This window comes from Narcine bancroftii, chromosome 13, assembly GCF_036971445.1.
Source record: "Narcine bancroftii isolate sNarBan1 chromosome 13, sNarBan1.hap1, whole genome shotgun sequence".
NCBI classification, from domain to species: Eukaryota; Metazoa; Chordata; class Chondrichthyes; order Torpediniformes; family Narcinidae; genus Narcine; species Narcine bancroftii.
This window is the reverse complement of record NC_091481.1, coordinates 78,520,629-78,534,177: the sequence shown is the minus strand read 5'-3', so window position 1 is coordinate 78,534,177 and position 13,549 is coordinate 78,520,629. Positions and strand designations below refer to the sequence as shown.

The window sequence follows — 13,549 nt, the reverse complement described above, 5'->3', positions numbered from 1 at the left end:
GTTGATCTCCCAGTGTCCCCCCATTTCAATTCCCCGCCCCATTCCCCTTGCTGACATGTCTGTCCCTGGTTTCGTGCACAGCTGGACTGAGACCGCTTGCAAGTTGGAGGAGCTACACCTCGACTTCCGTCTGGGTCTAACACCGACTTCTCAGGCTTTCATTAAAACCCACACCTCCACCCCCCCTTGTTTCCCCCATCACCCCGCCATTAAATTCTTCAACTAAACTCTTCCCTTGTGCTTTGTAGATATTTACTTCTGACAATGCTGGAGGCCATTCTGCCCATCGAGACCAAGTAAACCCATCCCCTCTGCCGAAGCCTGGCGTGTCAGAGTGAGCGTGAGAGGCAATGAAAAGAAGGAAGAAACACTGCAAGAAACAAAAATTTATTCATTTATCCTAAATTATTTAAGGGAGATTTTGTTTGAGTAGCGATCCGACCATCAAACCTTTTAAATCCAAGTATTTTGCCACATTTTTTGATGTGCAGTCATAAATTCGGTTCAGATACATTGTCTTTGAAGGGGATTCCTTGTTAAACTCTGTTTCTAATGTGCTTAATGCAGGTGCGATGTGTGCACTGGATGTGTCTTGTACTAGATGTGGCTTGCACTGGACGCCTCCTGCACTGTACCCCTTTTGCATTGTACACTTCTTGGATGCCTCATGCACTGGGCACCTCATGCACTGGATGCCTCTTGCATTGTACACTTCTTGGACACCTCATTCACTGGACGCCTCTTGCACTGGACGCCATGCATTGGACGCCTCTTCCATTGTACACCTCTTGGACACCTCATTCACTGGATGCCTCTTGCACTGGACACCTCATGCACTGGGCACCTCATGCACTGGGCACCTCATGCACTTGAACCCTCTTGCACTGGGCACCTCATGCACTTGGCCCCTCTTGCACTGGGCACCTCTTGCACTGGGCACCTCATGCACTGGGCACCTCATGCACTTGACCCCTCTTGCACTGGGCACCTCATGCACTGGGCACCTCATGCACTGGACTCCTCTTGCACTGGGCACCTCATGCACTGGACTCCTCTTGCACTGGACTCCTCTTGCACTGGGCACCTCATGCACTGGACTCCTCTTGCACTGGGCACCTCATGCACTGGACTCCTCTTGCACTGGGCACCTCATGCACTGGGCACCTCATGCACTGGACTCCTCTTGCACTGGGCACCTCATGCACTGGACTCATTGCACTGGGGACTCATTGCACTGGGCACCTCTTGCACTGGACGCCTCTTGCACTGGACGCCTCTTGCATTTGACTCCTCTTGCACTTGACTCCCCTTGCACTAGGCACCTCTTGCACTGGACTCATTGCACTGGACGGCTCCTGCATTTAAAGCTGCCTGCAGTGGAGGGGGAGACGGCAGCAGACGCAGGGGCTGAGCTCTGCAGCGCATCGAGGAGGAGGAGGAGGAGGAGGGGGGGGGCGATTGGAAGGAAGGAACAGCCGGCTCAGTATTTGGCAGGAAGGCGGACCTCTGCCCTCAGGAAGTGATCGAGCGCGGAGCAGGATTTGGCAGCGAGCCCTGGGCCGGTGCGGACGGTGAGAGGCAGAGGCTGCCCGGCCTCGGGGACTCGGACCGAGGGGGCGCAGGCGGAGCGGGTAAGGCCGTGGCCGTGGCTGCCTTGGGCTAGCGCCGGGGATGAAGGGACGTGCAGGCGGTCTATGGGGGGGGGGGCAGAGAGACCCGCTGGCGGAGGGGGAGCCCCCGCCCCCCCCACCCTGATGCCCCCCACCCTGATGCCCCCCACCCTGATGCCCCCCACCCTGATGCCCCCCCACCCTGATGCCCCCCCACCCTGATGCCCCCCCACCCTGATGCCCCCCCACCCTGATGCCCCCCCACCCTGATGCCCACCCACCCTGATGCCCCCCCACCCTGATGCCCCCCCACCCTGATGCCCCCCCACCCTGATGCCCCCCACCCTCATGGCCCCCCACCCTGATGCCCCCTCACCCTCATGCCCCCTCACCCTCATGCCCCCCACCCTCATGCCCCCCCACCCCGATGCCCCCCCACCCCGATGCCCCCCCACCCCGATGCCCCCCCACCCTGATGCCCCCCCACCCTCATGCCCCCCACCCTCATGCCCCCCACCCTGATGCCCCCCCACCCTGATGCCCCCCCACCCTGATGCCCCCCCACCCTGATGCCCCCCCACCCTGATGCCCCCCCACCCTGATGCCCCCCCACCCTGATGCCCCCCCACCCTGATACCCCCCCACCCTGATGCCCCCCCACCCTGATGCCCCCCCACCCTGATGCCCCCCACCCTCATGCCCCCCACCCTCATGGCCCCCTCACCCTGATGCTCCCTCACCCTGATGCTCCCTCACCCTGATGCTCCCTCACCCTGATGCCCCCTCACCCTCATGCCCCTCACCCTCATGCCCCCCACCCTCATGCCCCCCACCCTCATGCTCCCCACCCTCATGCCCCCCTCACCCCAGGGCACCCTGCCTCCTCTCACCCTGATGACCCTCACCCTGGGGTGCCCCTGTCCCCCTCACCCTGACGCCCCTATCACCCTGGGGCACCCTTGCCCTGGGGCCCCCTGCCCCCTCACCCTGATGCCCCCTCACCCTGGGGTAGCCCTGCCCTTCTCAACCTGATGCCCCCTCACCCTGGGGCACCCCTGGCCCCTTGCCCTGGGGCGCCCTGCCCCCTCTCACCCTGATGACCCTCCCCCTGATGCCCTTCTCACCCTGGTGCCCCTGCCCCTCTCACCCCTCTGTTCCTGCCCCTCTCAACCTGGGTCCCTTCCCCTCCCCTGCGTCTCAAACCCTGGTCCCCTCCACCCCTCTTTTCATGCCGGGCACCCCTGAACCCATCTCACCCCTGCACCTCAAACCCAGACACCCCTTCCCCTCTCACCCTGCCTGGGTATCCAAGACCTCTAAGAATTGCTGGACTCTCAGAACGCCTGTCCCTTCAAGCCAAGGTGCCCCCGGGAGCAGTTGTGGTTTGCCAGTCTGTCGCGGAGAGAGGTGGTCTCCTTTCGGCCCATCTCATCCATGCTGACCAAATCAGTGTTTGGGCTGATACCTTTGGCCCAAATCCTTATCACGTCCAGGCAGGAGGAGGGTTCTCAGAAAGCTGGAAGTGGGGAGAAAGATTTATTTCTCATTTAATGTTATTATTGCATGGAGTGATTCTGGAGTGTGGGGCAGAGTAAATGTAATCGGGGAGGGGGTGGGTGAAGAATTTAAGGAAAATGTTTTGTAAGAAACATTTCTATCACCATGTTTGAACACTTCATTATTTAACCCCTCACCCTGCAGGGAATCATATAAACCAGAAATAAGAGCAGGAGTTGGCCATCTGTCCCATTGAGTCTGCTCCACTATTACCACGTGAGCACCGCTGATCTCATTGTTGACTCAGTTCAACTTCCCTGCCTGTTTCCAATGTCCCTTAATACCTCTACTGTTCAAAAATCCATCGCACGGTTGTCGTTGCGGTGAGTGCCACGTATTTACAGCGCCGGCAATCGGGACCGGGGCTCGAATCCCGCACTGTCTGTAAGGAGTTTGTCCATTCTCCCTGTATCGGCATGGGTTTCCTACAGGGGCTCCGGTTTCCTCCCACCGTTTGAAAATTACCGAGGGTGTAGGTTCTTCTCTTCTTCTTTGGCTTGGCTTCGCGGACGAAGATTTATGGAGGGGGTAAAAGTCCACATCAGCTGCAGGCTCGTTTGTGGCTGACAAGTCCGATGCGGGACAGGCAGACACGGTTGCAGCGGCTGCAGGGGAAAATTGGTGGGTTGGGGTTGGGTGTTGAGTTTTTCCTCCTTTGCCTTTTGTCAGTGAGGTGGGCTCTGCGGTCTTCTTCAAAGGAGGTTGCTGCCCGCCGAACTGTGAGGCGCCAAGATGCACGGTTTGAGGCGAGATCAATGGGGCAGGCACCAAGAGATTTCTTTAGGCAGTCCTTGTACCTTTTTTTTGGTGCACCTCTGTCACGGTGGCCAGTGGAGAGCTCGCCATATAACACGATCTTGGGAAGGCGATGGTCCTCCATTCTGGAGACGTGACCCACCCAGCGCAGCTGGATCTTCAGCAGCGTGGACTCGATGCTGTCGACCTCTGCCATCTCGTAGGTTAATGGGGTGTAAATTGGGCGGCACGGACTCTTGGGCCAAAATGGCCTGCTACCGTGCTGCATGTCAAAATGATTTTTATTTTTAATTAAATACACTTCAACACATTCCGCGTGGCAGTCTCTGTTGCTTCCTCAGGCGGAAAGTTCCAAAGATTCGCTCATCTCTGCGAGAATCAGTTCCTCCTCTATATATTTAATTTAGACGTATAGCATAGTAACAGGTCCTTTCAGCCCACGAGTCAATTACACCCAATTCTCCTACGAGGAATCCGAAGCAATCAGAGGGAACCCACGCAGTCACGGGGAGAACATACAAACTCCTTACAGACAGCACCGGATTCTAGACACGGGTCGCGGGCGCTGTTACAGTTTTGCGGTAACCACTACACTAACTGCTTACCTCTGCCCTAAATCCCTCTTCCCCCCCCCCCACCATTTGCTCGTGTATTTACCCTTGTCCTTCCCTGTGGGGTGGGGTAGGTGAGAGTGGGAGTCAGCAGATGGCAATTCTAATCTAGGTGGGAGGCATTGGTTCATGATCGCTGCTCAATCCAGTTGGGAACTTCTTTTACTGAGTGGGGTTCAGAGGAATCTGCAAGAAGGCTTGAGAGATGGATGAAGCGCAAGAACATCTGAAATAGGAGCAGGAGTCGGCCACCCTGCCGGTCGTGCCTGCTCCGCCATTCAATGAGATCATGAATGATCTGATGATTGGCTCATCTCCACCTACCTGCAATTACCTCTATCTTATCTATGCCTTTCATAATTTTATGTTTCTAAAAGATCTCCCGTCATTCTTCTAAATCTCAGACGACTCAAATCTCGATGAGGGCTAGCCCCCTCTTCTCTGGAACTCACCTGGTGAACCTCCTCTGCACTGCCTCCAAAGCCAGTATATCCTTCCTCAAGTCAGGAGACCAGAACTGCACACAGTCCTCCAGATGTGGCCTCACCAGGACCTTGTACAGTTGCAGCACAACCTCCCTGCTTCTAAATTCAACCCCTCGAGCAATGAAGGCCAACGTTCCATTGGGCCTTCTCAACGGCCTGCTGCACCTGCAAACCAACCTTTTGCGATTCATGCACAAGCCCTCCCAAGTCCTTCTGCACGCCAGCACACTCCAATCTCTTGGCATTTAAATAATAATCTGATCTTCCATTTTCCCTTCCAAAATGGATAACCTCACATTTGCCAACATTGTCCTTCATTTGGCAGAGTCTTGCCCACTCACTTAACCTATTTATATCCCTCTGCAGACTCTCCATATCCTCTGCACAATTTGCTTTTCCACTCAATTTAGTGTCATCAGAAAACTAGATATAAAACTTAGATATACTACTCTCTGTCCCCTCTTCCATGTTGTTAATGTTTATCATGAACTATTATATTAGGAATGAGTTTCTTACACTGGTGTAGAAACACAACAGCTGATCTGGACACAGCAACATCCCATAAACAGTGTGATGCTGAACTGAGGGGTAAATAGCTCTTTCATGTCCCCTTGAGAGAATAAATGGGCTGAATGTTTTATTTCATGAACTAAGTAGCCCTGGTAACTTGGCAGAATGTCCTGTGGCTGCCTGGTACAGAGTGAGCTGAGTGGTGGGGCGGGGCTGGTGGCTTCTTGAAGGAATCAGTGAATGCTGGTTGTCACGTACCAAGGATCTGCTGACTGGATAATCCTGGCCAGGTTTAAAGTTTCACTGGTGAGCAAAGCCACTAATCACTTGAGCTGTGACGTCCTTGGGGTGAGGGAGGATTTGGGTTAACCTTTCTTCATAAGTCCCATCCAATTTGCCACAATAGGCGAGGAGTTGGAGCCAGGTGGGATGAGTGTGGACATGGGTAGTGTTTCAGTTTGCTCCCATGTGGGCTGTGATATTGGGGCAGAATTCTGTGAGATTGTCCCATGGGTGGTTCCAGTGATCCAGCTTGCACCCCACTGGATTTTTCTAAACATCTAAAGTTAAGAAGGGAATGGACAGGATAGAGATTGTTTCCACTGGCAGATAGAACTAAGGGATAGAGCCTCAAGATTCGGGGGAGTAGATTTAAGACCGAGATGAGGAGGAACTGCTTCTCCCAGAGAGTAGTGAATCTGTGGAATTCTCTGCCCAAGGAAGCAGTGGTGGCTTCCTTGCTAATTGTAATTAAGACACAGATTTTCACATTGTATGGGGAAATTAAGGGTTATGGGGAAGGGGCGGCTAAGTGGAGCTGAGTCCAGGAGCAGATCAGCCCAGATCTTGTTGAATGGCAGGGCAGGCGCTACGGGTCGAATGGTTGACTCCTGTTTCTGCTTTTTTAATGTTACACACACCTCATTTGTAAGCCTTCACCATGGAGCTATGACCCCCCCACCCCCTTCCCCCAGTAGTAAATTCCGTGGGTTTAACTTTTGGGGAGGCCTGGTTTGTAAAGCAGTTAGCACAATGCTGTTACAGCGCCAGCGATCAGAACCAGGGATTGAATCCCGTGCTGAATGTAAGGAGTTTTTGCGTTTTCTCTCCCCATGTCTGCGTGGGTTTCCCCCAGGGGCTCTGGTTTCCACTCACCATTCAAAATGTTCCAGTGGTTGTAGGTTAATGGGGTGTAAATTGGGTGGCATGGGCTGAAAGGGCCTGTTGTTGTGCTGTATGTCTAAATTTAAGTTAAAAATTCTAAATTTATCTGCCCCATTGATCATTGCTTTAGAGAGAATTTTTCAATCCAGTGGGGAAAAGGCCGGGCAATCGGACTGATTAGGGAAAATGGAGGGGCAGACTTGATGGGCTGAATGGCCTATTTTGCTCCTATGTATTTTGGTCAAATACGGATACTGTATTTTCCTTGCTAATATTTCCATTAGCTTTGGTCTTGTCTGTAAACACACACATCACAAGGTGATATTCCAACTCTGCTAATCTAGGAGATCTAAGCTGTTACCCCAGCTATGGGCAAATAGCACATCAGTCTGGCAGCAGGGGCTGGCAACTGTGACAGAGCGCGGGAAACAGTTTCCCTAGCGTTCTACAGCAGCAAACTCAGTGAGCGAAGGATCCGTGAGGACGGGCCTTGGAACAGGCCACTGCAGGGCCTGTTAATCTAGGAGATCTAAGCTGTTACCATTGACTGACAGGATAGTCGCAAAGATATTAATTTTTATTTTTAAAAAAAATTTAGTCATCGAGCCCTGTAACAGGCCCTTCTGGCCCACAAGCCCGTTCCACCCAATTGACCTACAGCCACTAGGGCGGAAGGGAAACCTACGCAGACACGGGGAGAACTTACAGATAGCGCCGGATTTTAACCTGGTATGCTGGTGCTGTAACCACGCTGTCCATAAACTTGACTTGAAGCCACAAAGAAATTCAGCCAGCAGCGTGGAAATGCCAGGGATTGAACTCCAGATCTAATAACATGCGAAGCACACTCTCCCACTGAGCTATATCCTTAATGACATTTTTTTCCTGAGCGACAGCATGGTAAAAGCCGATTCCGGCCATCGAATTAGGCTCAATTACACCTAATTCACCACCAAATTGCTGGAAGGGGTGGGAGGAAAGCCGTGCATGGTCACGGGGAGCCACGGATTCGAACCCAGGTAGCACTGTAATGGCTATCCGTGCCGCTCCTGTGGGTGAGGCTATGCAGCAGCCCTTTAAGATGACAGTCCTTGCTCGCCAGGTGAGTTGAGTAAGATGGACTCTTTAATAAATCTCTCAGCTAGGATCAGCCCCACTGGGCTTAACAATCTGTCTTCCTCAACGCCGCGCATCCTGTGTGACCGAACTCTGCTTTAATTTTTCCCACAGGAGACCAGAGTAGGCCAGCTTGCTCGTGCCCAGCTGACCAGGATGGTAAGTGCACAGAAACTTTTAGCGTGGCAGGAAACTACCGTTTGATGCTTTTAAAGTTTATATTTTTCCGGCTTTAATTAATCAAGTTTCAATTTTGTTCAGAACCCTCCAATTTGATAAGTGGGGGTCAACTATTTAACCTTGGGATGCATCACTATCTCATGCATTTCTGGGATGTTGTGCGGCCTCTCACAGTGCCATTGGACCCTGGGTCCCCACTTCTTTCCTTGACCTCCTCTTCTGGATATGAGGAGCCAGAGAGTAGTGGTGGGTGACTGCTTCTCAGACTGGAGGCCTGTGTGACGAGTGGTGCACCTCAGGGATCGGTGCTGGGACCATTGTTGTTTGTCATTTATATCAGTGACCTGGATGATAATGGGGTAAGTTGGATCAGCGAGTTTCCAGTTGACTGTAAGATAGGAGGCGTTGTGGACAGCAAGGAAGGTTTTCAAAGCTTGTAGAGGGATCTGGACCGGCTGGAAAAATGGCCGATGGAATTTCATACAGACAGGTCTGAGGGGTTGCATTTTTGGAAGGACAAACCAAGAAAGGACGTACATGGTAAATGGTCGGGCAGTGAGGAGTGCAATAGAACAGAGGGATCTGGGAATACAGATACATAATTCCCTGGAAGTGGTGTCACAAGTGGATAGGGTTGAAAAGAGAACTTTTGGCATATTGGCTTCATAAATCGAAGTACTAAGTACAGGAGTTGGGACCTTGTGGTAAAGTTTTATAAGACATTGGTGAGGCCAAATTTGGAGTTCTGGTCACTAAACTACAGGAAAGATATCAATACGATGGAAAGAGGGCAGAGAAGATTTACTAGGATGTCGCCTGGGCTTCAGCAACTGAGTTACAGGGAAAGGTTAAACAGCTTCGGACTTTATTCCCTGGAGCATAGAACAATGAGGGGAGATTTGATCGAGGCATTTAAAATTATGAAGGGAATAGGTAGAGTAAATGTGGATCGGCTTTTTCCACTGAAGGTCGGTGAGATACAAACCAGAAGACATGGGTTAAGAGTGAGAGGGGGGGGGACTTCTTCACACAGAGAGTGGTGGGAGTGTGGAATGGGCTGTCAACTGAATGTGGGCTCAATTTTAACATTTAAGAGGAATTTGGACAGGTACATGGATGGGAGAGGTATGGAGGGGTACGGACTAGGTGTAGGTCAGTGGGACTAGGCAAAAAAAAATGGTTCAGCACAGACTAGAAGGGGCGAAGAGGCCTGTTTCTGTGCTGTAATGTTCTGTGGTTTTATGGGTCCCTTCATTCTCTGTCTCTGGCTGAACTTTAGTTCGTCTGCCCTACTAGAACACTACGGTTCTATTGTGGCCCTTTGGCCCACAATGTTGTGTTGAACTATATATATCTCCTCCTTGGCTTGGCTTCGCAGACGAAGATTTATGGAGGGGTAATGTCCACGTCTGCTGCAGGCTTGTTGGTGACTGACAAGTCCGATGCTGGACAGGCAGGCGCGGTTGCAGGGGAAACTTGGTGGGTTGGGGTTGGGTGTTGGGTTTTTCCTCCTTTGTCTTTTGTCATACCTTACCCAAAAACAGACCAACCATAACTACCCCATAAACCCTCTATTTTTCTTGCAGCCGTGTGCCTAAGTGTCTCTTAAGTGCCCCTATTGTTCCAGCATTCACCACCACCCCTGGCAATGCATTCCAGGCACCCACAACTCTCTGTATATTTTAAGAAACTTACGCTGATGTCTCCCCTAAACTTTCCTCCCTTCACTTTGTACAGGTGTCCTCTGGTGTTTGCTATTCCAGTCCTGGGTAAAAGGTTGCTGACTGTCCACCATTAGAGCACAAGGGCCTCTTGGCCCTTCTCCGCCATTCAATGAGATCGTCGCTGATCCAGTGATAGGCTCCTCTCATCCTTCTTCACTCCAGAGAGAAAAGTCCCAGCTAAGCTAATCTTGCCTCATAGGACATAATTTCCAAACCAAGCAACGTCTTGGTGAATCTCTGTACCCTCCCTACAGCTTCCACATCCTTGCTATAATGAGGTGGCCAGAACTGTAACCGTATAACCATATACAGCACAGAACAGGCCAGTTTGGCCCTAATAGTCCATGCTGGAACAAATCCCCACCCTCCTAGTTCCACTGACCAGCACCTGGTCCATACCCCTCCAATCCTCTCCCCTCCATGTAATCATCCAGTCTTTTCTTAAATGTAAATAACGTCCTTGCTTCAACCATCTCTGCCGGAAGCTTATTCCACATCCCAACGTGAAGAAATTTCCCCTCGTGTTCCCCTTATAATTTTCCCCCTGCAATCTCAAACCATGGCCTCTGGTTTGAATATCCCCCACTCTTAATTGAAAAAGCCTATCCACGTTGACTCTCTCTGTCCCTTTTAAAATCTTGAACACCTCCATCAAATCCCCCCTCAATCTTCTACGTTCCAGAGAAAAAAGCCCCAGGCTGCTCAACCTTTCTCTGTAACTCAAACCCTGACATCCTGTCAACATTCTCGTGAACCTTCTCTGCACTCTCTCTATTTTGTTTATATCGTTCCTATAATTTGGTAACCAAAACTGCACACAGTACTTCAAATTTGGCCTCACCAATGCCTTGTACAATTTCATCATAACATCCCAACTCTTGAATTCAGTACTCCGATTTATGAAAGCTAACATTCCAAATGCCTTCTTCACCACACCATCTACCTGAGTATCAACTTTGAGGGTACTATTTACCACAACTCCTAAATCCCTTTGTTGCTCTGCACTCCTCAATTGTCTACGATTCAATGTATATGATCTATTTAGATTTGCCTTTCCAAAATGCAACACTTCACACTTATCCGTATTAAATTCCATCAGCCATTTCTCAGCCCACTCCTCTAGCTTTCCTATATCTCTTTTTAAGCTACGGTAATCTTCCTCACTGTCCACAATACCACCAATCTTTGTATCTTCTGCAAACTTACTTATCCAATTCACCACCCCTTCTTCCAGATTGTTAATATATATAACAAACAATAGTGGACCCAGGACCGATCCCTGAGGAACTCCACTAGTCATCGGCCTCTAATTTGACAAACAATTTTCTACCAGTACTCTCTGACACTTCCCATCCAACCATTGCTGAATCCATTTCACTACCTCCTTATTTATACCTAATGCCTCCACCTTTTTTCCTAACCTCCTGTGGGGAACTTTGTCAAAAGCTTTACTAAAGTCTAAATAGACAACATCCACAGCCTTCCCTTCATCGATCTTTTTTGTAACCCCCCTTGAAAAACTGTGTGGTCTAGAAATCAATAGAGATGGAATTTATAGAGCTGGAACAAGTTTTCAATGAACTGCACTCCTATAAATTGCACCGTGATAATTAAAGACTTGGGTGAAAGTCATGGCTAGGAATTTGCTTCTGAGCGCTCCTACGGATTTATCTTGTCCAAGTTCCACTGCCTATATGAGAAACCTGTCATCTCCGTTCAAAGACAGAGCACTTGGATGTCGAAAGATGGGCAAAACATTTAGATAGGGCCCCAAAATAGAAGATGGCAATGGGGGAGGAGAAATGTTGATTGGAAGTTTGGGAGAGAAATCGAAATCCTTGGAATGGATACATCCTGGGAAAGGATTATCAGGGCTTGTGGCTCATTGGGAAAGGGGTGTCAGGAGTGGCATTTAGGATTAAGGATGAAGGTTGAGGAGCATGCTGGGCTTCGAGGTGATCGCTCCCTGGGTAACTTATCTCACGTTTTCCTGGAAAACTCAAAAAGGGGAATGTTGAGAATCGGTGTAGAAATTGGGCACGAGGGTGACTCCTCGAATTTGTGGATTGGTCGCACGTGATGGCTCTTGTTCTGAGCTACCTTCCACTAGTTCTAAACCTGAACCTTTCCCCATTCCTCTTCCACAGTCAGCGGCCGTCAATCTCAAGAGTCGGGAGGAGCAGGATGCGGAGCTAGACAGGAAGATCGAAGCCTTGAGGAAGAAGAATGAAGCTCTGATGAGGAGACATCAGGTGAGGCAGGACTGTCCAGCGTTTTGAGCAGAACTCGATCCTCAAACGGTGAGGGTTGAGCTCGTGGGACCTCGTGACCAGGGCTGGGAATCTGGGCTGCACCTAGAGGAAGTACTGGCTGACTCAGCTGTGGTGGTGTTACCGAAATGCACTCACTGCCCCCTGGGAACCCAGTGGGAGGGAAAGCTTGCTGTGCCTTTCACAGGCTCCTTGGACGTCTGAGTACACTCAGCAGCTGAAATGCCATCAGGTAGAAAACCGCAGCCGCTCTGCACAGCGATCTCCTACTAATGGTGAGGTCGTGTGTGCTTTGGCCCCTTTTCACTGATATTGGTTGAGAACCCCAACGAGAACGTAGAGAATCACAAAAGTTGCAGGCGCTGGAATCTTGAGCAAAGATTGCTGGAGAAAGTCAGGTCAGACATGGGTAGAAATGGTCAGTCAATATGTTAGATCAGGACCCTTTACCATGTCTAAGATAGAATAGCTGAAGTTAAAAATGTGAAGGGGGAAAGAAACCAGATTCAGATTTCAGATTTATTGTCAGAGTACATGCACTTGAATATTTTATTTTAGTTTTCATTGAATTCAAACTATATAATTTTTTTAACATTCATGTAACATACAGATGTAGATGTTCTCGATGATGTGGAAGGTTTTACCCGTAATGTCCCAGGCTGAGTCCACTACCTTTTTCAGGGCTTTACGCTCAGAGGTATTGGCGTCCCCATACCGGAACATGATGCAGTCGGTCAATACACTTTCCACTACACATCTGTAGAAATTTGCCAGTTTCTGATATCGTACCAAACCTCTAAACCAGGGAGAGGACTTATCTGCTCTCCTTTGCAATTGTTTTCATTTATTTCACAGGATGTAGAAATTGCTGCCAAGGCTAGCATTCATCTCCCGTCCCTGAATGACCACATGGTGCAGTCAAGTCAGCTACTGAGAGCCTGTTGTTCTAGGTTATTATTTCCCCAGGTAGAAATGAAAACGTGAATCTCCTGATTCATAGTCTAAGCCTCTGGATAATGCCAACGAAACCTAATGCATTTATCTAAAAGATCAGATCATAAAACCATAAAATATAGGAGCAGAAATAGACTATTCAGCCCATCGAGTCTCCCCCACCATTTAATCCATTTCCTCACTCAGCCCCACTACCCGGCCTTCTCCCATTACCTGGCTAAGCAGGAACCTATCAATCTCTCCCTTAAATACACCCAGTCACCTCCACAACACAAATTCCACAGACCCCGCCCTCCAGCAGAAGAGATTCCTCCCCATCTCAATTCTAAGTGGAGGCTCTTCAATCCTGAAATTGCACCCACTGGTGTCCCCGGTGAGGGGGGGGGTGGAGTGTGGACCACACCTGGTGACACCATTGGGGTTGGGGGGGGGAATGCCAACACCTCTGAGTGTAAAGCCCTGAAAAAGGGCCAGCTATAAAATTTCTGTGCAGTTTCAGCAGAAATTTATTATTTTTTATAAAAATATCCCTGTAATTAAATTATAAGAACAAAAAAGCCCAGCTTACATCAATATACCTACAAGGCTAAAGCTCGACGCTCATTTACTTTT

At 50.2% G+C, this 13,549-nt stretch overlaps 1 protein-coding gene across 4 annotated transcripts in view; it reads left to right on the top strand.

Moving 5' to 3' along the window:
• The first annotated feature begins 1,521 nt into the window (after positions 1-1,521).
• ccdc9 (coiled-coil domain containing 9) overlaps positions 1,522-13,549 on the top strand; it is a 58,355-nt gene continuing 46,327 nt past the window's right edge. For all 4 annotated transcript variants that reach the window (XM_069909963.1, XM_069909962.1, XM_069909961.1 and 1 more), the window contains exons 1-3: positions 1,522-1,631; positions 7,924-7,968; positions 11,861-11,965. In XM_069909963.1, coding sequence (XP_069766064.1) covers positions 7,966-7,968; positions 11,861-11,965 — 108 coding nt within the window. In that variant the 5' untranslated portion in view covers positions 1,522-1,631; positions 7,924-7,965. The remainder of the gene's footprint in view (positions 1,632-7,923; positions 7,969-11,860; positions 11,966-13,549) is intronic.